The sequence below is a fragment of the Danio aesculapii genome, chromosome 22, assembly GCF_903798145.1.
Source record: "Danio aesculapii chromosome 22, fDanAes4.1, whole genome shotgun sequence".
NCBI classification, from domain to species: domain Eukaryota; kingdom Metazoa; phylum Chordata; class Actinopteri; order Cypriniformes; family Danionidae; genus Danio; species Danio aesculapii.
In genome coordinates, this window is record NC_079456.1 from 23,499,749 (window position 1) to 23,523,978 (window position 24,230).

Consider the following 24,230-nt stretch of genomic DNA (forward strand, 5'->3'; position numbering starts at 1 on the left):
GAAATCACACAGGAATTAAATACAGGTCATTATAGACCCACTTTGTGCATTAGAATTGCTCTGCAGGACTTGTGCATGAAAAAGTTGTTAAATACTACAGTATTAGCTATGAAAAAAGCCAGGCAATGCTGTGACTTTACCTGTGCTGTTGTTATTGACTGTGGTTGTGTTGTAGTGTGTGGAGTCTGTGTATAGAGATGAGCTGGTTTCTTTCACTAGTTAACAATAGAAGAGTTAAAACTGGCTGACCAGGCCACAGATCACCTGAATAGCTGACACTGTGCCATGTTAGATAGGTAGGAATTATTTGAATAGAGACCACAAATGGTGGTTTTACCCATGGTGATGGTGGTGGGTGGGAGTGAGCTTGAGGTGGTGAGTGTGGAGACATTGAGAGTGGATGCATGGCGTACAGTGGTTGAGGGTAAGGTGGTGCCAGCCTCTTGGTGTTGTTATGTTGGTAGTTGGTGATAGAAGAGTAGAAAATGACTGACAAGGATATTACTGCACTTTTCAGCATTATTACTCCAGACTGATTTACACTTCTGCATGATACATTTCCAGAGTAACATGAATGCACGGGTCACATTTCAAACAAAGTCAACAACTGCTAAATTGTTAATACGTTTCAGCTCCTCATATTGTTTAATAAAATCTCTGCAGGAAAGTAAAAGGAGTTTCCAGATCAGTGGGAGTTACCCGGATTGGTGGACAAGAGGGCTGGTTTTTCAATCCATTACCTGTTAGGCTCATTGGATCAGCTTTTATTTTATTTCACATCATTAATTCTCTGATTGATCATGTGGCCTGTTTAAGAATTTCATAAACATGCACTTTTCTCTAATATCTACATCAAGCTTGAAATAGTGGCACCTTCTCATCCTGAACCAGCAAACATGCAACAGACCAATCCAGAAGACACTGATTAAACTAAATCAAGCCACACTTTTTCTATTATCCTGGATTTCTTTATTCTACTTTTGTGCAAAACCCCTCTGGATTGCTGTTGAGTAAAGGTGAGTTTGATGTGTTTGCCTTTTTATCTCTGATAATACTCTCTAAATTATTATTTTTTTTAGACTAAATCAGATATTGTTCCTATGAACAGTTTTACCCAAGCTAGTATAGGACATTAAAAAAACTCTAAAAAATAAAGTCAAATGCAGCGTTACCTGATTTTTTGCTGGTGTCCTGTGTTGATGCATTGAGTGCGGGTGAGGGTGGATTGATTTTCACCGCCACATTTGAATCAGAACCATTCCCTACATGTAAATTATAATTTGATAAATTTGTTTTCTCATAAATTTGTTCATATAGATTAGATATGAGTTATGTACCCACATAAATGTAAATATTAATAATAGTGTATTATAAAAAACAGTTTTGTCAAACTGCTTACACACATTTTCAAAACAGTGTCACCTTTTTCCAAAACTCTACACAGAATTCTCAGAACTGCACACATAAAATGCAAAATGCCTCACATCTCTTGCAAAATGAAACACTGCATTCAAAATGCCATAAACGCATGTCAGAATGAAGCATTTTCATCGAATGGCAAACACTTCTTTCATAATCGAACACTTTTGGATATTCTGTAGGATGTCAACACTGTTGTTCGACATCTAAAGCTCTTTGTTCTTTCATAGGCTTATATCTGCAGTTCAATACAATGTTCTACGGTGACAGTAATCTGCTGATTGGGGAAACGGGTACACTGTAAACACCAATCATGTGTAGAAACAGTAAATTTTCATTAGGGCAAACATGTACTGTATACAGTAGCATAACACATAAACTTACGCTATGTAAAAAAAGTATGTAAGCATATGTAAAGCAAATGTATATTCTCCGGAATACAGTAAATGCAGAGTGTGGGGTCTTGGGAGGGGGGGGGGGGTGTCCTTTGGTTGGCCATCATACACTTTACAGAGCCAGGCTGAGAATAATTCCTCTGTTCTTTTCTAGAGGAAGTTAGGATAGGATTTAAAAAAGGTGAATATGCAGCAGGTACAGAACTACAAACTGTGGACCAGTTTGGCCCAGAGCAGCCCAGTGTCCTGTCACCATTGACATATTTAAAGGCCTATATTACAGGAAAGCAGTGATTGGTTATAGTGATCAGTAAAGAAATGAGTGTTTCCACATTTGGGGAGTGTGTGTTCTGAATAAGTGTAGCATTTTGATCGGTTGTGTTTGGAAAAGGAAAGCAAATAGTTTTCTGTTAGATTTTTGTGTTTTAGGAAAAGAATTGTGTGTAGTGTTTTGAAAAAAAAAGTGTTTTATACAATTGAGAACTGAGTTCAAGGCTAAGAACTAATTTCTTAGAGGTTTCAGAAATTGTGTGACATGAAAAGATTTTGTGCGTAAGCAGTTGGAAAAAATTGTAAATGTTACAAATGGTGCAAACACCACTGCCTGCACGTCAACAAATAAAACATATAGGAGATAAAACAAACTAATCATCAAAAAGCATTAGAGTCAACATGAAATATAAATGTAAAGACTGGTGGCTGGGTGTAAGCTTGAGGTGGAGGGTGTGAAGAGATTGAGAGTGGATGCAGGGAGTTTAGTTGCTGAAGATAAGGTGGTGCCATCCTTTTGGCCTTGTTGTGTTGGAAGTTGATGATAAAAGAGTTTTTGAAAAATGACTGGCAAGGATATTACTGCACTGCAAACTAGTCTAGCATGCTGTATTACTTGACACAAATAAATGCACTGATATACATTACAGCAGAGGAAATAAGGAAAAGCAAGCTTATGATCATGTGACATTCTGCACAACTGGTCAAAATAACAATTCAAAATGAATGTTTTCTCATTGATCATAGTTTAAAATGACATTTATTCCTGTGATTTAAAGCTTCTGTGAATTTCAGAATTATTACTCCAGGCTTAAGGCCGATTTACATTTCTGCATGATGTATTTCCAAAGTAACATGAATGTCCACTGATCACATTTAAATCAAGTCAACAACTGCTAAACTGTTAATACTTTTCGTCTCCTCATATTGTTTCATAAAGTCTCTGCAGGAAAGTAAAGGGAGTTCTCAGATCTGTGGGAGTTACCCGATTGGTGGACGAGAGGAGTGGTTTTCAACTCATTATCATCAATAATGAAAGCAAGAGAGAAATGTTGTGTTTGCAGCTTGACATGATGGGAAGATGGAGGGCAGAGTGTGAGAGTGTGTGTGAAAGACTAGCAGTGCAGGAGTGTGAGTGTGTTGATGTTGTGGAGTCACCTTTATCTTGGGTGTTTTCGGCAGATGTTTTGGATGTGGTGGCAGGGGTGTTTGACTGAGGGTCTGTAATGATGGATTGACACCATGACATATCTAAGCATTTGAAGCTTTCCACAGACACATACTCAACAGGACAAATCCAGTGCTGGGGAGTAGCTAATCTCAGCTATTATCTTTGCTACATTTTTCAGTAGCTTGACCAAAGCTCGGCCACTTATGATACAATCTAACTTTTCCAGGAGCTAGTTACCTTTTCCAGCAAGTAGTGAAGTAGTTTAACAGCTACAGTACATTTAATGAAGCTGCAATGGTCTGAAGCAGCACAGCATCATCTTACAAGATTACACACTACAATTACAGACGTCTGTTGCTAATTATCACACATCTCATGGTTTTACATTATTTATTTATTTATTTATTACTGTTATCTACTTTTAGGAAGTAACTTGTAGTGTTGTAGTAGAAGTGTAGGTTGACTGTAGCTCAGCTACTTTTCCCCACACGTAGCTTGTTTGTAGCTTATCAAGTTGCAGTTTCAGAGTAGCTTACCCAACACTGTACAAATCATACATCACTGTATAACTGTATATTATAAAGTATGTGACACTAACCTGGAGTACCAGCTGATTCCTCTGGGGGCACTGTAAAATGAGACATTATTAATTACCTTCATCTGAATTTAATGTTTTTTTTTTATATATATTCACAACAGAGGGATGTGCAGAGCAATACGTGGCACAGATTCAACAGTGTGCTGAAAACATTCATCAGAGATTTTAGTTCATATTGACCTGATAGTATCACACAGTTGCTGCAGATTTGTCATCTGCTCGTCTATGATGTAAAGCTCCTGTTCTACCAAAGCCTTAGTGGTTTATTGAATTGAACATGTGAACATGTCTTCATGTTCCCTAAACCAGTCTGAGATGATTTGCTCATGTCAAATGCGTTTTATTATGCCAAATTGTGACTCTACCGTCCGAATGTCACAGCAGAAATTGAGATTTATCAGATCAGACCAATCTCATTCAGTCAAATGTGTTTCCAGATAAGTTTGCTGCAGTGACCAAATTCATTCAAATGACAAGTACAAAAGGAGATCAGCGCTCAATAATTTATTAACTGAACCACAAAAGAAAAAAAAACCTTTTTCAAACTTCTACTGTTCGTCTTGTTGAGCCTGTGTAAACTGTAGTGGTCACTTCATCGTATGTTTAAGTGAATAAAACAGACTTTACAGCACTTAATTCAAAACAAACCACAGCCTTCCTGAGTATCATATCCACCACTTTATGACCACATATCTAGATCATCTCAAACTGATATCTAGAACATGACAGTATGTTCACTGCACTAAAAAAAAGGCCTCCACAGTCACCAGATCTCAATCAAATCGGAGATTCAGATCATGGATGTTAAGTCAGCAATTCTGCTGCATTTATGCATTTGTCATGTCAATATAGACTGAAATCTCTGAGGGATGTTTCCAGCAGCTTGTTGAATCTATGCCACAAAAATAAAGGCAGATCTAAAAGCAAAATGATCCAACCTGCCACTAGCAAGATCTTCTCAAGTAAGTGACTAGTGTGATATATACACACACACACACAATATTCAGATGTGTGGAGGATGGAGGTCAGAGAGAGTGAGAGATCTGGGATTTTGCATGACAGAATAATGATAATGCAGGAGTGTGAGTCTGATGTCAGCTTTACCTGCTGTGGGGTTAGTTGCATGTATGTCTGCTAAATTGACAGAAGTGGTTGAAATATATAAAGGTCAATTAAAAGGTCTGTAAAAGCAATTTTATGGCAGGATTGCTCTATGCAACTGAATCATTTGATTGAATTCTTTACAGAAATCAACAGTACAAACAGAAATGAGTGCATGATGCAATGCTATACTTACCCACATTTATATATACTTCCGAAATATCAAAATTAATGTAAAACAATCAATAATAATAATCCAAACAAGCATTTAATGACTGGCACTACTGTTATCTACAATAACGCCATGTTTATCTTCTTGCTTGAACTTTTAGCAACAACAATCAAGATGAAATACTTATAAAAGTATTCCTATTAATTATTCAGTCAGGCATTGATTGATTTTCTGTGTAATTCACATTGACAACACAGACGGAGCAAACTTTAAATCAAAACCTAGAAAACACAGAACGTTCCCTTAACATTCGTTTTTTTATCGTTGTTGTTGTTGTTGTTGTTGTTGTTGTTGTTGTTGTTTTATTCATTTTAGCATAATTACATTCTAAGAATGATCTATTTAGTATTATGAACACAGGTAACCTTCCCAGACTGGTACAGAGAGTTTAAAATATATATATTTAACAAACTTAAAACGTTTTAACCCAAACACTTAACAGAGCGTTCCCTACAGGTCATTTTTAGAGTTTGTCATCCATTCAATAACAATAGGATAACAAACTATAGAGGTCAAAGGAACGTTCTAGGAACATTAAAAGAAGGTTAGAATAACGTTTGAAGAACAATTGAAGTTAAGGAAACATTAGCATATCTTCAATAAACCAAAAACTTTCCTAGCTAACCAAAAACAAACCCTAATAAAAATAAAGAATGCTCTGAAAACCAGATAGTTTCCGGAATGTTGTGGAAAGGGTGACATGCGCATGAGAGATGATGGAGATGGTGATGGAGAGCTCGGAGTGCAGCATAAAGAGAGAGGTTGAAAGTCAGAGGTCATGAGTGAGAGTGATGATGTCATGTGGAAGAGTGTGTGTCTGCTTTTGTGATGCGTGTTGTCATGGTTACCTGTAGGCTTAGATGTGGTGATATTAGGAGCAGTTTGCATGGGTGAGGTACCGAAACCTATTGACATTAAACAAGTTAAATTGCAGAAATTAGTGCATAATTGGTAGAATTTTCATCCACTGGACCAGTTTATATACTATGTATATTATTTATACACAAACAGACAGACAGACAGACAGACAGATAGACAGATAGACAGATAGATAGATAGATAGATAGATAGATAGATAGATAGATAGATAGATAGATAGATAGATAGATAGATAGATAGATAGATAGATAAAAAATGCACATCAGGCCAGTGACCCCATGCACAAGCAGAGAAACCCCATGCATCTAGTAGAGAAACGCCAACTTAACTCACAAACCCAGTCCCAACATCTAAAGACTAAAGAAGACAGTTACCACCCAAGAGGAAGATATACTCAATTGGCAAAACAAAGTATGACAAATAAAAAAGTTAGCATGCTTCCACCGGATTAAACCTGGGTATGAACTGACCCCGTACCTGACCGACATTAAGAGCCCCGGTCAGAGAAAACTGCTGAGCCAGTACTGTCTGAGTGGACACAGTCTGAGTATGGAGTTGTCTGATACTGTAAAGTATGAGCTGCATTTCCTCACTCACTGCAGCAAATACCTGACCATCAGATATGCTTATTTCACACAATTAACTCTACCTGAAATCCAGCAAGCCGCAAATACAGATAAACTCCATTATATTTGGGGAGAAACTGAAATGTGTCTCCATCTAGCAGCATAGAACTGTATGTGTCCTCATGCCACCTCATGAGAGATAAAGGCTGAACCCTGTTATCCCTTACTAAAGCTCTCTGTCTTTATAATTTATTATTATATACTTATGCTCCATGTTTACACTTTACAGTTACTGTATGTCTTTGACTAAAACATCATTTTAGTTTTATTCTATACACTATTGGACTTTTTTTAATTTGTTCTAAATAACAATATTTTTGTTTAAAATTTGACAAAACTATTAGGATATTACTTAAACACTTAAATCCGATACATTTTGGTAAATTCAATACATTTTGGTAAATCCAATACATTTTGGTAATTCCAATACATTTTGGTAAATCCAATACATTTTGGTAAATCCAATACATTTTGGTAAATCCAATACATTTTGGTAATTCCAATACATTTTGGTAATTCCAATACATTTTGGTAAATCCAATACATTTTGGTAAATCCAATACATTTTGGTAATTCCAATACATTTTGGTAATTCCAATACATTTTGGTAAATCCAATACATTTTGGTAAATCCAATACATTTTGGTAAATCCAATACATTTTGGTAATTCCAATACATTTTGGTAAATCCAATACATTTTGGTAATTCCAATACATTTTGGTAATTCCAATACATTTTGGTAATTCCAATACATTTTGGTAAATCCAATACATTTTGGTAATTCCAATACATTTTGGTAAATCCAATACATTTTGGTAATTCCAATACATTTTGGTAATTCCAATACATTTTGGTAAATCCAATACATTTTGGTAATTCCAATACATTTTGGTAATTCCAATACATTTTGGTAATTCCAATACATTTTGGTAATTCCAATACATTTTGGTAATTCCAATACATTTTGGTAAATCCAATACATTTTGGTAATTCCAATACATTTTGGTAAATCCAATACATTTTGGTAAATCCAATACATTTTGGTAAATCCTATACATTTTGGTAAATCCAATACATTTTGGTAATTCCAATACATTTTGGTAATTCCAATACATTTTGGTAATTCCAATACATTTTGGTAATTCCAATACATTTTGGTAAATCCAATACATTTTGGTAATTCCAATACATTTTGGTAAATCCAATACATTTTGGTAATTCCAATACATTTTGGTTTTGTTTCTTGAAAAAAGTGATGTTTACAGATCAGTTTACATTTGTCCTCTAGAACTCACACTAGTGCAATTGAAGAACCACTTTGGTAAAAAAAAAAAAAAAATTAAAAACATCATTAAGAGATTTTGATTTCTTAAAAAAAATAGGTATTATCGATATCACAGATCTCTAAATATAAGAGCGTTTTAAATAGATTCCCTTTTTTCATCACCTAGTACATTTCAACACCTAGTTTACTGAATCCTACAAAAAAGACGACAATATTACCTGTTTTTACTGTCTTTGTGGATGCAGGTGTGGAGTCTGTGTTTGATCATTTAGGATAATAACTATATGATCTAACTGTGTTAACTGTGTTAGATCATTTAAGATAATAACTATAAATGCACTAAAACTACAAATGTAAAACACCAAAAGAGCTTCTAGCAAGTCATATGCATTCACATGTTTTTTTTATGAATAATAGAAAAATAGAAACTGTTTTGACAAAAATATGCCAATAGTAGAATTTGTGCCAGACTCACATTATCCAACTGCATTATTAATTTTGAATAGTTTATATTGAAGTCAACAATGCAGATTGCTTATTTAGTTTTGTGTAAAAAATGTGTAAACCGATCAAAGCATCGCTAAATCTAAGAACTTGCAATATTTTAAATAGATTTCACTTTATTATCACCTTTTACGTCTGTACTAATCACTGAATCCTACAGAAGATGGCTTTACCTGCTGTTGTTGACTTTTCAGATTGAGTGAGTGTAGGAGAGGGGCTTGAGGCTAAAGGGAAAACAGTTCATTAGAGATAAATCAAGATAATAACTATAAACACACGAATATGAACCGAAACAACCTCTTTCACTATTTTCAGTGATTTTCTAATAAATAAAGAGAAAAATATATTGAATGGTAAGTGTTAGCAATAACAGGTCAGGTGTTAAAGCTTAACCATGTATTGAAAATGATAAGATGTGCCATAATCATATCACAAAACTGAATTATCAACAAACATTTTGTGCCAAAGGGTGATTGCAAATGCTTTGTTTTTTAAGATAAAAGGTATATCTAAATCTAAAAGCTTTCTATTTGTCAAGCTGAAATATCTATCTATCTGGTCTGTGTTCACAACAACTCAACTATAAATCCACCCACTTTATTTTATTTGTTTCCCTAGAAATCATAAATGGGCCGGGGAGCAGCATTTTCCAGTCGATCAACAGAAAAATATTGATCAGGTATTACACAAATTAGAAAATTAATGTAGAAAAAAATATATACAGTATTAAAATTAAATAAATTGAATAATAAAATCACATCTTGTGATCAACATTTGTAGTATTCTTCAATCTATAAACAATATATATAAAGTTTTTAATTTTTTTAATAAAAAGAGTATTGGGTCAATAGTGACTTGAGGTATGTAACAATGTAAGTAAATCTTCTGTGTAACAATAATTTAGTATACACTGACTGTTATGAACACATTTCAATCACTCTGCACTTATGCTTTAGTTATGTCTTTGGCTGAAACATAATTTTAGTTTTATTCCATAAACTACTGATGACTTTGTTTCAATTTTGTCCTAAATGACAATCATTTTGAAGAAATGTTATCACACCTTGAATAAAACAAATATTAACATTTTACTCAAACCCTTAAATCCAATATATATCCAAAGCTGAGCTTTTAAGTATAATAATTTTCACAGATCTGTAAATCTAAAAAGATTTCCCTTTATTACACTAAAAAAAAGATTCAAATATTTACTAATTTTTAAGGTACTGTAAGTGGTTGTAAGCAATATATTTGGGCTGAATTTAAACAAACAAATTAAATTATTTATTAAATAAATTAAGTAAATTTAGTTGTATTATCACCTCATACATCTTTACTGGTCCCTCAATCCAACTATAGATTTGTCTAGTCTAATAGAATAACTACACTAAAACTACAAATTTATACACCAAACAACCTTAGCATGCACAGAAACTTCTTTTTAGAAAACAATAACTGTAAACAGTACAATTGTCCTCCAGAACTCATAGTGGTGCGATAGAAGAATCATTATGTTAAAAAAGAAAAACTCAAAACATCATAAAGAGATTTTCATTTCTTAAAAAAAATGTATTAATGATTTCACAGATTTCTAAATATAAGAACGTTTTAAACATATTCCCCCTTTTTTAATCACCTAATACATCTTTACTGAATCCTACAAAAAAGTCGACAATTTTACCTGTTATTTCTGCCATTGTGAATGCAAGTGTGGAGTCTGTGTTTAAAGCTATGTGTGAGATCATTTTAGATAAAAGATGAGGCCTGTGGTTAAAGCGGTGCTTCTCAATCCCGGTCCTAGTGCCCTACTGCACTGCACATTTCAAATGTTTTCAAGTCAGACGTTTGTTCTAATTCAACAAGGATAACCTCCACAGGATATTCCATCATGATTTCAAATTGAAGGGAGCATATATATTTTTCATTCAAATGGCATTTATATTGTATTTATTTATGGAGGTATATTATGTTTTATATATATATATATATACATACAGTATTTTACGCTTCCCTGGTAAAATGTTGTGTAAATCCATGAGTGAAGTGAAATAACGGTTTCTTGTTCTCTGGTAGAATGTAATGAAGAAGACAGGAGTAGGGAAGAATGTACACTGCATAGGGAAGTGCAACTCAGAACACATTTGAGAAATGCAAAATATGCACATCAGTGGGGCACGAGGAGCGGGATTAAGAAAAGCTAAAGGGAAATATTCAATATTTTAAAAAGATTTTACTTTATAATCACCTTGTACATTATTACTAGTCATTGTATCCTACAAAAGAGGATGACCATTACCTGTTGTTTTTGTGTTTTCAATAGGAGTGATTGTGGGTGAGGGGCTTGAGGCTAAAGGAGTTAATTGGAGATAAATCAGTATTACTATAATCACACTAAAAGTCTATAACTATAATCACACTAGTTTCATAGATTTGTTTATGGTTTCAATTTATTTTTAACAAATAAATAGAAAACAAAATTGGATAGAAAGTGTGAGCAATGACAGATCAAGTGCTGAAGCTTTATTGTTTTTTGAAAATGATGAGATGTTTCAAAATCACATCATGCATCTGAATTATTAAATGTAATTATTTATAGGAATCAACAACACAAAGTGCAACAAGATCAAATGGATCTGCAACTCGAAGAACTTTCTGTTTACTGTATGATTACCTCTTACATCCTACTGCATCCTAAAAAGAGGACAACCATTACCTTTTTCTGTTGATGTTGGTGTTGAGTTGTTTTTAAAAGTGCGTGCGGGTGAGGGGTCTATGGTCAAAGGGAAAGCAAAGTTCAGTTGAAATAATCCAAACTACAACTTATACAAATGTTGAAAAAGGTTCTTTAGCCTGCGCCAAAACATATTTAAAAAAACAATGCATGGATGAAATATTACAATAAGATTCATTACTTAATGCATTTACTAACACGAACTACATATAAACAACACTTGTACAGCATTTATTAATCATAATTTAATATCTACTAATACATTATTAACATCCAAAGTCATGCTTGTTAACTTTTAGTTTATGCACCGTGAGTTAACATGAACTAACAATGAACGACTGTATTTTATTAACTAGCATGAACAAATACTGTAATAAATGTATTGTTCATTGTTTGTTCATGAAAGTAAATCCATTAACTAATACAACCTTATTGTAAAGTGTTACCTAATTGTGCTATGTTAAAAATACCACTAGAAAAATCCACTAGAAAGAACTTGTTGCACAATGGATGCTAAAGATGAATTAATGCAAAATGTGTTTACCTTGATTTATTTACTTACCTGAAACCATTACAAGATTATTTAGTTTAGTTTTTTAACTGGAAGCCAAAATTAATGTTTCTTTTTAAATGCTAAAGAGCTCATGCTACACCTTTAGTGAGTTTATATAGGACATTCTACCAGAAGCGTACATTTTCGATTATAAAAAATGTGACAGGGCCTGACCTAAGCTTGTTGTCTTCCAAAAAAACATACAAAACAAGCATAAAATAATACAATTCAATAACAGAACGCATGTTTGATCACTATCAGCTTCTCCTCTATTAAATGATGTCACTTCTGAGTCATAGCCCTAAACGTGTTTAGCACACATTTGATGTTAAAGTTAATGCAAATGTGACAGGACTGACAGAAACATGGACAACTGTCAATATATTTGCATTACATTTTTGTAATATTTATTTGTAGAATTAATTTCATGTTTTTAATCAATTATTATTAATGATAGCAACTTAAACCTGCTATTTCTGAAGTTTTTTTTTCTAAATAACAGTTTTTAGCTTAACAAAGTCTGTAGGTTCAATTGGGCTGAGGGCAAGGACAATGACAGGGTTTGTACATTTGTAAAGTGTTTTTAATAAAGAAAAAAAAATCTGAGCATCAAATAAATGACATATTCCTTTACAAAACAACTCACAGAAATCAACCATCAGCCCATTTTAGACATTTTTGGGATGAAATCCTTTTCATTCACTGTGTTTATGTTTTTATGTCAGGGATAGATAATGTACGTTTCTAGTAGAATATCCTGTTTACTATGGTAAAAACCCATCCATTCTCATTTTTATTTTTCCCACAGATCAGAAATGAGTCAGGGCATATCAACAGCTCATTAGCTTTTAAATCGAAACATAAAAAAACAGCATGTTTCTTCTTAATAAACAAAACTGATTAATAAGGCATGACACAAATTAGAAATTAAATGTTAAACATTGACTATAATGTAAGTATTTTAATAGAAATGACATAAATCTGGGACTCCTGAGATTCATATTATACTTTGAAAATATTATATCACGTTTTGTAATCAACCTTTTTTAGTATTCCTAAATTAACAAACAGCATGTCAAGGGGAAGAAAATAAATAAAACTATTCTGTACATTTTTTGTTGTTGTTGAATCAAATGAACTTTTAGTGATCCCAACTTACATTAATCAAACTGACTAAAATATTACTTTGAAACTTATAAACCTACTAAAATAAGTTAAAGTAACATAAAAAGACATTTGTACATTTTTTACAGTGTAGTAATTAATGTCCTTTTTTAATTTAAAAGTGTTTTGAAAATGCGTATAGGGTCTATAGAATCTATATTTTCTGCATAACAATATTTTAGCATATACTGTAATGATTATTCGGCAAGGTGGCAGCATTCAACACAAAGGTAATACATTATTAAAAACAAAATAACTGAATCAGCAAAACTTGAAATGACTTGAATGGCTTTAATTCAAAGCAGTTACTGTACACAATCAAAAATATTATTGTTATTGACAGAGCAGATCTGCTGGAAAAGCAGAATATACATTTTGAAGACATGGAAACTTTTCATAATATGGTTCAGAGCATTGATATGTATGGAGGAATTGAATTTTAATAATAAGTAATAGTGAAATAATCTGCTCAAACTGAACCTTTCCACATTACAAATAATAACAAAACATGGATAATTTTATTTTTCCGTAAATGTTGTTAAAAAATGAAGAGAGCTTTAAGCTATTGATGCATATACAGTTGAAGTCAGAATTATTAGCCCCCCTTTGATTTTTTTTCTTTCTTTTTTAAATATTTACCAAATGATGTTTAACAGAGCAAGGAAATTTTCACAGTATGTCTGATAATATTTTTTCTACTGGAGAAAGTCTTTTTTGTTTTATTTTGGCTAGAACAAAAGCAGTTTAAAATAAAAAAAATAAAAAACATTATTAGCCCCTTTAAGCTTTATATTTTTTCGATAGTCTACAGAACAAACCCTCATTATACAGTAACTTGCCTAATTACCCTAACCCTTTAAATGTAATTTTAAGCTGTATAAAAGTGTCTTGAAAATATCTAGTCAAATATTATGTGCTGTCATCATGGCAAAGATAAAATAAATCAGTTATTAGAAATGAGTTATTAAAACTATTATGTTTAGAGATGTGCTGAAAAAAAATCTTCTCTCCATTAAACAGAAATTTGGGGAAAAATAAACAGGGGGGCTAAAAATTCTGACTTCAACTGCATAGGGCCTGGTCACTAAAATATATGTACAAATATATAATAGTACAAATATTAAACACAAAACTTGTATTTAATGGTTAAAAGTTGTTTGTGGGACCATAAATGGCCATGCATTTGCAATTTTTATGATTATATTTATTAATTCATTTGGTAATTTAGTGTTTAGGTCAATTTCGATCGTGCACACAAAAAATTATTTTTGCTGCTTGTTCAAACTATTTAAACTGAGCTGATTCGTCACAATTCTTGTGCTGTTTTGGGACAGCTTAATTGTTTTATCCTAAAAAAGGGACCACCATTATATTTTGTTGTTGTAGTTGTTTCTGTAAAGATGGTTTATACAGTGCATGTGGGTGAGGGGTCTACTGTATGTTTACAGGGAAAACAAAGTTCAGTTAAAATTATCCAAACTACAAACTTATACAAATGTTTTTAAAAAGTTTATTTTGCCTGCACCAAAACATATTTAAAAAAAATTTAAAATAAATTTAAATTAAATTTGAAACTTAAATGTAAAAACAAGTAAGTTAACATAATCTGTTTGTTTTGGACAAGATGAAGAAATTGTGTGAAACCCTGCATTTCTTACAGAGTAATATTGTAAAACCGATCCCTATTTACACAGATCTGAAAAATTGAGCAAAAAACGCCACATTCTACATGCAGGCCAGTAGATGGTGATGTTATACACAAGCACATACAGTACTGCAATGCTAGCAATTTGTAACTTTTTTTAATTTAGTGGCTAATTTGTGTGGATTTGTACAATTTAGTAGGATTTGCTCATCCCTCAATGATGGCTGGGTTTAGGAGTCGGGTTGGGTGCCACTCATCCTTTTAAAAACCTACGACTGAACTTGAAACATGAATTAAACTAATTTGACAAAATGTAAAATAGTCACGATTCCTCATGCAATCAGGCTTGTATTTCAACATCGTAGTTGCTGACTGAAGTTTGAACACATAATACACTCACATGACATCACTACTTTCACATAGGGACAATATTGCATTAGGGCTGCACAATATTGGAAAAATCTGACATTGCAGATGTTACTTGGTGCAATATGAATACAATTTCCCCTGATAAACTAAATTGTTCTTTAGGTCTATTTGGAAAGAATTAATCATTTCAGATTGATTATAATAATTTTGCATAAAAATATATATTAAATGTACGTTAAAAAAGTTGTCACTAGGTAATTTTTGTACTTTTTAGGCACTAATATGTACCTTTAAGCTACAATGCAGACATTTTAGGTACTTATGTTTACTTTTAAGATACCATTTCAGATTCTTTAGGCCAGCGGTGTTCAAACTTAGTCCTGTAGGGCCGATGTCCTGCTGAGTTTAGTTCCACCTTGCTTCAACAAATGTGCCAGGAAGTTTCTAGTATATCTAGTGAGATCTTGATTAGCTGGTTCAGGTGTGTTTGCTTAGGGTTAGAACTAAACTCTCTAGGATACTGGCCCTCCAGGACCGAGTTTAGACACTGCTGCTTTAGGCACTAATATTCTCCCTTTACATACACTGTATGAAATGGCAATTATTATGGCATTTTATTATTCATAGTTATTAAACAGGCAATTTCTGCGATTTAAAAAAAAAACTGTAAAAATGCTACAGTAAACGTTATTTTACAAAAATGAGTACACAAATTTACTTCCCGAGTCATTTTTCCCAGTTATTTCTGCTTTTTTTGACATTACTATGGTTACTTTTAGTTGTTTTCTCATCAGTGATGTACTTTAGAATTTTATGAAATCTAATCGTGTTTAATACCGTTTATTACATTACTTTATCATGCTATCACAATGGTGTTTAGTAGCTGTTTAGGTGAAACTGAGCGACTTCTATATATGATTCTGTGCTTGTGGAAAAAAGCTTTGGCTCATTATAATGATTGTCTCATAACCACATGTTTATGGTTGTCTTTGTAAGTGAAACAATGGTACAATATATAGATGTTAGTACTTCAAAACACTGTATAACATTATAACTTTGAAATACGGTAGTTTACTGTATATTTAAAAAAAATATATGGTTTGTACTGTGTTTTTAACACAGCTGCCAAGTTATATACCCATAAATTTTACTGACTTTGTTTTTGAGTGTACAAAAGTGTAATTTCTGAAAGGTTACTGACCCAGTGACAGCTTTTCTACCTTTATTTCTGAGAGTGCATGCAAAGATAACTAAAAAGAGCTTTACGGTCTGTGGAAAGACTAATAGTTTTCAGGTAAATAAATTGAATAATCAAATGTAAAATAACAGTTCGTTGTATAAAATAAACAAATACAACACTGTAAAAAAAAAAAAAAAAAGAGTTGACTTGACCATTTAACAATCATCGTAACCAGCTGGTTGACCTTTTATCCATAGGCTATCATTATTATTTTAATTGCTTATTACTGTTTATCAGAGTTCTGTCAATATATTTTTAACTGCAAGCGTGGGCCACAAAATTATTTTCAAGGAGTGCACCTTAAAGGGTTAACTCAAAATTGTAAGGCAACTTGCTGCAGAGCTCTTTTGAGTTGACTCAACTTTTATCCCAAGTACTGCACTTGACTTGATTAAAGTTGAGTAAACTCAAAAATGTCCTGAAGCTGGTTGCCTTCAAATTTTAAGTTGAGTGAAATTTTAAGTTTTTGCAGTCAATTAGTGTTTTTAACTGCTCAACTACAATCCCATATCAAGGCTAAATCGATATATTGTGCAGCCCTAAATGCTATCATCTTCAAAAAACCTCACACACGCACCGAAGGCTGATTTTAAAAGCTCTAACATTGTATGTGTGTAAAAGCCCCTTTGGAGCAAAAACATTCGGCTCTAAAAAACAAGAACAAGTTCCTTCACAATCGAAGAGTTTATTTTAGAAACAAGTCAGCTATTGAAGTCCGCCACTCTCTCGGCTCAATTCTTGTAAACCCGTGTGAAAGATGCGCCCTGCGTAAAAGCGTCAGATCAGGTCAGAAAAGGGGAAGGGGGTTACTAAACATGGTCTGAATATGGCGCGACCTGGTTGCCATGGAAACGCAGAGCACAAACTATTTCGGTTTCTTAACCACAGCTTCCTGTAAGCTTGACAAAACCCTTCCGTCTTCTTGAGGCACTTTGCTTTCTTTTTTGTTCTGCTCGATATACTAGTCTAGGGTTGTTGCAGGTCTACGGTCATGTAGCTCATATACAGAGCGTGTACGGAAATGGGGAATATGAGAACCAAAATGAATTTTGGGAAAGATAAGATATCAAAAGATTCACAAATTATATATATGCTACTTTATATCTACTATATTGGTTAAACTTATGAAAGTCAGTCACGTGGTGCAAAGTCATTCATCAAGATACACTGTTCTGAATTCATTTAAAGGGATAGTTCAGCCAAAAATAGACATTTTCCTACTATTTGCTTACCATCAAGTGGTTACAAACACTTTTGAGTATCCTTTTTTCTGTTGAACACAAAATAAGATAATTTGAAGAATGTTGGAAACCAGTTGACTTCCATACAAAGAAAAAAAAATACTGTGGAAGTCAATGGTTACAGCTTTCTTCAAAATGTCTGTATTTTTGTTTAAGAGAAGAAACTAAAACAGAACATAAATTAATTTTTGGATGACCTGGCCCTTTAATAATATACTATAAGGCTTAAATATTATTTTTAAAACACGCATTTTATCATTCCGAAAATCTCCTCTGATATCTTTCCTCAAATGTTAACAGTAGTTTTAACTGCGACACAGCAGAGTAGCTGTACTTTTCACATATTTGCTTTGCCGGATGTGGTTTAGCTCGACTCAATTTGAGGCGCTCGGATGTTGAGCGTGGCTGTTTTAGCAGGTCCACCCATTACAAGAAACTCATTCAAGGTTGAATGAGAAAAATGACTTTTTAAATGTGTTGTTCTAACAGCATTATATTTCAGGGGAACTATGATGAAGTTAAGCTATATCTTGCAAAGTGAAGTGTCTAATTTAAAGGGACAGTTCACCCAAAAATTTTAATTCTGTCATAATTTACTTCTCACAAACCTGATTGAGTTTCTTCTCTCTGTTAAACACAAAACCAGTTAGAAACCTGTGACCATTGATTTCCATAGTAGAAAAAAACAAATAGTGTCAAAGTCAATGGTTACCGGTTTTCAACATTGTTCAAATGAACATCTTTAGTGTTTAGCATAAAAAACAAACTCATAAATGTTTGGAACCACTTGAGGATGAATAAACAGTGAGTAAATGTTTATTGTTGGGTGAACCATCTCTTCTTAACAATAATAAATAAAATTACATCCTCACATAACATATATATTTGTGAAAATGAGACCTGTGCTTATTAAGATGTGGACATCTTAAATGTAACAAATCTGGTTACATTTGAAATGATCATTAAATAGACTCCTTTAATGTCATCAAATGTATCTTGTGCTAAATATGCCTGACAGGATTTTTTTTCTGGTGTAAAACCTATAAAAGTCCTTCTAAAACAATTCAACAACATAATAAAAGGTCTTTTTAGCATTATATGGTGTCTTTATTGCAATAAATTATCATGTTTTCAGTGGATTTGACACATGAATCTTCATTTCCTTTATTCAAAGTGGTTGAAAGCACATCGAACACTGCAAGAATTTGACTTTAAGACATGATTTTTATTATTGCATTCATAAATTTTTGTTAGAATTACTAAAAACTACTTTAAACTTGTTTAAATCCTTTTTGAACTTAGCATTTTAGTGTATTTCCTATATCATAATACACTGTAAAAAAATCCTGGTTGTCTTAAATTTTTAAGCTGAATCTAATTATCTGTATGAGTCCATTGAATTTATATTATGTTAAACTGACTTAAAACAGCTTGCAATACTTATATAATTAAGTTAGAAGATGATTAACTTTGTTTAATAAGCTACATTGACATTCAAACATATGCAGTCAGGACTAATTGATCAGATAATTTTGTACAGTGTACAGATATTTTGGGTTAGCTACAAATAAAAGTACAGTACTGGTTAAAACCCTAATTCAGACTTTATTTAGTAAAATCAGCACCATTTTTTCATTCTTTCTTTACTGACAGAGCTGGCCAAACCCAAAACTAATTTAGGTGGGTCATTTGGTCAATGCAATGTGTCAAATATTTACCGCAGTGTTTCATGTAGGCATGATTTACATAAACCTTTAACGGCCTCTTCTTTGAAACTCAGACATCAAATCAACACTAATCCAACGACAGCGATTGGGACAAAATTATTTCAATGTATATACAAAAAATACTGATAATCATCGAAAGTCATCCTTTTCGGTGGATATTGCTGATGAAGTGTAATACAGAAACAAAAGCTCAATCCAACAGGGAGTAACTATACGCATTGTCAGAATTTGTACAAATTCACACGATTGAATTCATATAAGAACGTAGGATTTTTGAAAGGAGGCGCGTCCTCAAACCACACCCCTAACCCTACCCCTCATTGCGGGATGAGCAAATTGTGCAATAAAGCAAATTTATACACTAAAGTGTATAAATGACATCACATAAATTAATATGAATTAACCACAAATCAAAAAGTTACAAACTGCTATGAGATTGCAGTGGAAACAGCACATTTAAAGGCTTTTTAAATATAAAACACTGAAATAATTATTTAATTATCACTTCAACTTAATACCTGATCTGAATTGTGTTGATTTGGTCATCTTAATTTAATTTAAAATTAGATAAAATTGTACACCATACCAAATATGAAAAATATAAACATCCAATTTTGTGTTTTTGTTATGCATAATTTACTCATAATAGACAATTTACTTGCTCACCATCATGTCATTTTAAATCTGTATATTTATATTTTGTTCAGCCATATTAGTCATGGCATAATTAAACATGACACATGCAGAATATTCTAAATCTTTCAGTTACTCAATCCCTTTATATGAGGATTTCAGTATTTCAAGATTTAACTTTCTTTTATTGACGTCAGAAGACTTGAACTATATTTTAACTATTGCTGTGATGCATTATTGCTTTTTTGCATCCCCATACTCTTTTAATTTGTACTATATGAAAATGTGCAGCATGAACACTCTGCTAAACTTCTCCTTTTCTTTCCACAGATTAAAATAAAGTCATTTGCATTTGAAACAACATGCTTTTAAACTTAATTTTCGTGACTGAACGTATCGACTTTTAGGCCTCAATTTTACATGTAGGCTCTTCTTTTCGATTCCTATCTTCTTTTTGTGTGTGATTTGCATGTACAGTGCTGTCACAAGGATTCTCATCCGGCCTCAAGCCACAACACTTTTATATATAGATATAGTTTTAGATGCAGCTCGTCTCTGTAACTCTCGCGAGCACCATTTTAGCCGGCAAATAAACGAGACACAAAAAACAGCTCAAAATGGAACTAGGAAGTGGTCAGAGGCCTCTGCAAAAAGACATGTCACAGAGCATCATGCAAAGTACGAAATCCAAAAGACAGTCAAATGATTATAACACAACATATTATTATATTTTCAGTTAGTAGTCAAGGCACAATATTATGTCCAAATACACACTGTAAAAAGCGATTTATAGACTTTACTTTTTAAAAGTGAGTAAATCCATTGGCTTTAAAGTGATTAGTTGAGTTTACTTAAAGAAATGAGTAAACCTGATGACTTAAAGTTATTAAGTAAATGATCCATGTGGGTAATTATACAAAATTAAGTTACGTTGATGTAACAATTCCAAGTTACAATGAGTTTACTCACTTTTTTTAATCACGTTTTACAGTGCAGACACAATAATAATGCTGATAATCAAAGACCGTCCATTTTGGTGGATATTGATGATAACGTGTTAGTAATACAGAAATAGCAGCCCAATCTCACAAGGAAACGTGACTATTTTATTTTATTAATATAATATATATTTTACAATATTTTTAAATGTTGTTTTTAATTCATAAAGCTCTTATTATATTATATTATATTATATTATATTATATTATATTATATTATATTATATTATATTTATTATATTATATTATATTATATTATATTATATTATATTATATACATGTATTTCACATTTTTGGCAATTATTATTATTTTTTAAATCAACAAAAAAGTTTTATACTCTTATTAATAATGCAATCTTTATTAAAATGCAATATGCTAATAATTTCAATTATTTTATATTATTATAAATATGGAAAATGCAAGAGATTGTAATTAAATGTAAATTAAAATGTAAATGTAAATGAATAAAAAATAACATTATACAAAACGTATTAAATAAAATGCCAAATACGTTATCAAAAAAATTATTTTACTTTTAGTTGTTATGCTTATATTTTATATTCATTTTGTTTTATTAAAGGAAAGCACATGCATTTTAAAGCAAAACTTGAACATGACTTAGCCTTTTGAGTGAAAATATTACTATATTATATTATATTATATTATATTATATTATATTATATTATATTATATTATATTATATTATATTATATTATATTATATTATATTAGTAAACGTGCAACCAATAACAGGCTGATGCAATTTTCCCACCAAGATCTCGAAAGACCTCAACCCGAGAAAGTCACGCATGTTTCTTCACATTAAAAATCCCAAAACACTTTACTTTTCACACTCAGAACAACAGCAGACCATCGAACAAACAAATGGCCAAAAAAAGCATCCATAAGCATCCATGTGTGACTGAAGTCTGGATGATTGACTGACAGCTCGGCCAAATCTAGTCTTGAGGGACACACCCAAACCAGCCTGATCTATTACTGATCTTTTGACAAGCTTACTCCAACTACTGTACCATACTGTCCCACCACAGACCTCCATTTAACAACACTTTCAACATTTTACACTTTACCGCCAAATACTTTAAACATTAAAAACTTTAAAAACCAAAAACTTTCAAACGGCTAAGAAGAAAGCCCCTTCATAATGAACGATAGTGATGAGAAGAAATTCAGAAGAAGTAATCAATAACTCAAAATTAGAATAATGAATTAATATGTTAATTATATGCGTGCTGTTTGAGGACACACTCATTTAGGTTTATGACTTATATCAATTAATTATACTGAGAAAGATTGAATAAACTAGTTTTACAATTCAGACAGATGCTACAAAACACAATTAAGACTAAAGTAGGAATGAAATTACGCCACAAGAAGCATGTTAAATGTCAAATGGATCCCTAAATAGGTTACAAAAGCCACAGAACACAAAACAATTTAAAGAAACATCATTTATACAACACAAAATGGCAAAAATCTCAAATATTTTTTACTTACATAGGACCAAGCAAAGGACCAAAACCAAGGGTCCTATCGCAAAAAATCTCGCCATTTCCAAAAGTTCAAACGCCTCTTCTTAAGACACCATATGTCCTGTTTGAAACACACACACAGATCTGGGTTAACCATCAGAAAAGCGGCATGCCTTTTTTTTTTTTTTTACATTGTCCTTCTGGGTTTTCATCAAATCTTACGTGTTCTAATGCGTCTGATGGCTCGCTCCTGTTGTCGGTGAGTTTCCACCTTCAAAAAAAGAAATCCTTTAGCTGTGTTTTGTCGGGTCTGGAGATAGCAGAGCCGTGTCAGAGACACTCTCGCCTTCAGCTTTTCGTTAAGGCCCTGTCTTAACAGGAAGTTGCATTTTCATCTACGCCACACATCTCGCACTGTGTCATGTCCTTCAAAATGGGAAATGAGAGAAAATTAGCTCATTTTTGGTGCTCTTTTCCTGTTGCATCCATGGTGAAAGCAGCACCTTTTAAACAAACATCACATCCAGATGAAGGTGTGAACATTTTGTAGACAAATGTCATCAAAACAGAAATTACTACATACTTTTGTGAATGAAAGTATCACCAGAACTTACCTGTTTTCTATAGGCAAAGCAAGGCAAGTTTATTCATATAGCAAATTTCATACACAGTGGGAATTCAAAGTGCTTTACATAAACAGGAATAAAAGAAACAACTATAAGAGAAATAAAAACAAATAATAAAAATGGTATGAAAAAAAACAACAAAAACAGATAAAATGTGTTATAAAAGAATGAAAAAGAAGAGAAAAACATAATATAGTGCGATCTGTCGGATGTAGCACAGTGCTCATTCAGTAAAGGCACAGCTAAACAGATGTGTTTTCAGTCTGGACTTGAATGTGCCTAATGTTGGAGCACATCTGATCATTTCTGGAAGCTGATTCCAGCAGCGAGGGGCGTAGTAGCTGAAAGCCGATTCACCCTGCTTTGACTGAACTCTTGGAATTTCTAGTTTATATGATCCTACAGATCTGAGTGATCTGTTAAGTTTGTATTTAGTGAGCATATCTTTAATGTATTGAGGTCCTAGGCCATTTAGTGATTTATAGACAAGTAATAATACTTTAAAATCTATTCTGAATGTAACTGGGAGCCAGTGTAAAGACCTGAGAACAGGTGTGATGTGCTCTGATTTCCTGGTTCTGGTCAGAATTCTGGCCGCAGCTGCAACTGTCTGACTGTCTTTTTGGGAAGGCCAGTGAGGAGGCCGTTACAGTAATCCACCCTGCTGCTGATAAAAGCATGAACAAGTTTCTCCAAGTCTTCACTGGAAACAAAGCATCCAATTCTTGCAATGTTTTTGAGATGATAGTATGCTGATTTACTAACTGCTTTGACATGACTATTGAAACCCAGATCTGACTCCAGAGTCACACCAAGATTTTTGACCTTATTTTTTTGTCTTTAAGACCATTGTAGAAGTTCTCCTTCAGATAAGATAAATAATCTTTATTATTTATTTAAATAATCCTTTAATTAATTCTTAATTATTAAATCATTTGAATACTTTTACATTTTTAATAATTATATTAAAACACTGCACACCAAATGTAGATAAAGTACATACACCAAAATGATATTTACATATAAAGCATTGTAGCAATTTGTTTTTACCTTACACTTTTTTTACTTTATTTTACTTATATGTGTTGAGAATAATATAATAACACACTGACCGCCAGATAGATTACATTTTTAGTTTAAACTGTGGTGCATTGGGATTAGTAATAAACAAATAAATGGCTACTTGTATGAAAGTAAAAAACAACAATAATGTATACATTTTTTGACAGTATTATTATCATTAATTCACAGCCTGAGTGTGTTCATGAAAGTCTGGAGCACAAGCTGGTTTATAATTACATCCAGATTTAATAATAATTAAATAATAAT

General features: G+C 32.5%; 1 protein-coding gene across 10 annotated transcripts in view; it reads right to left on the reverse strand.

Moving 5' to 3' along the window:
* The window catches only part of ptprc (protein tyrosine phosphatase receptor type C), a 75,951-nt gene extending 53,286 nt beyond the window's left edge, over positions 1-22,665 (reverse strand). For 2 of the 10 annotated variants that reach the window (XM_056447387.1, XM_056447385.1), the window contains exons 1-6: positions 22,498-22,660; positions 22,301-22,396; positions 8,655-8,705; positions 6,035-6,091; positions 3,854-3,883; positions 3,243-3,305 (exon numbers count right to left, since the gene is read on the reverse strand). In XM_056447387.1, the coding sequence (XP_056303362.1) occupies positions 3,243-3,305; positions 3,854-3,883; positions 6,035-6,091; positions 8,655-8,705; positions 22,301-22,355 (256 nt within the window). In that variant the 5' untranslated portion in view covers positions 22,356-22,396; positions 22,498-22,660. Of the gene's footprint in view, positions 1-1,172; positions 1,263-3,242; positions 3,306-3,853; positions 3,884-6,034; positions 6,092-8,654; positions 8,706-22,300; positions 22,397-22,497 lie in introns of all 10 variants that reach the window. The other 8 variants (XM_056447388.1, XM_056447386.1, XM_056447380.1 and 5 more) reach the window with 7 other exon arrangements.
* Positions 22,666-24,230: the final 1,565 nt, after the last annotated feature.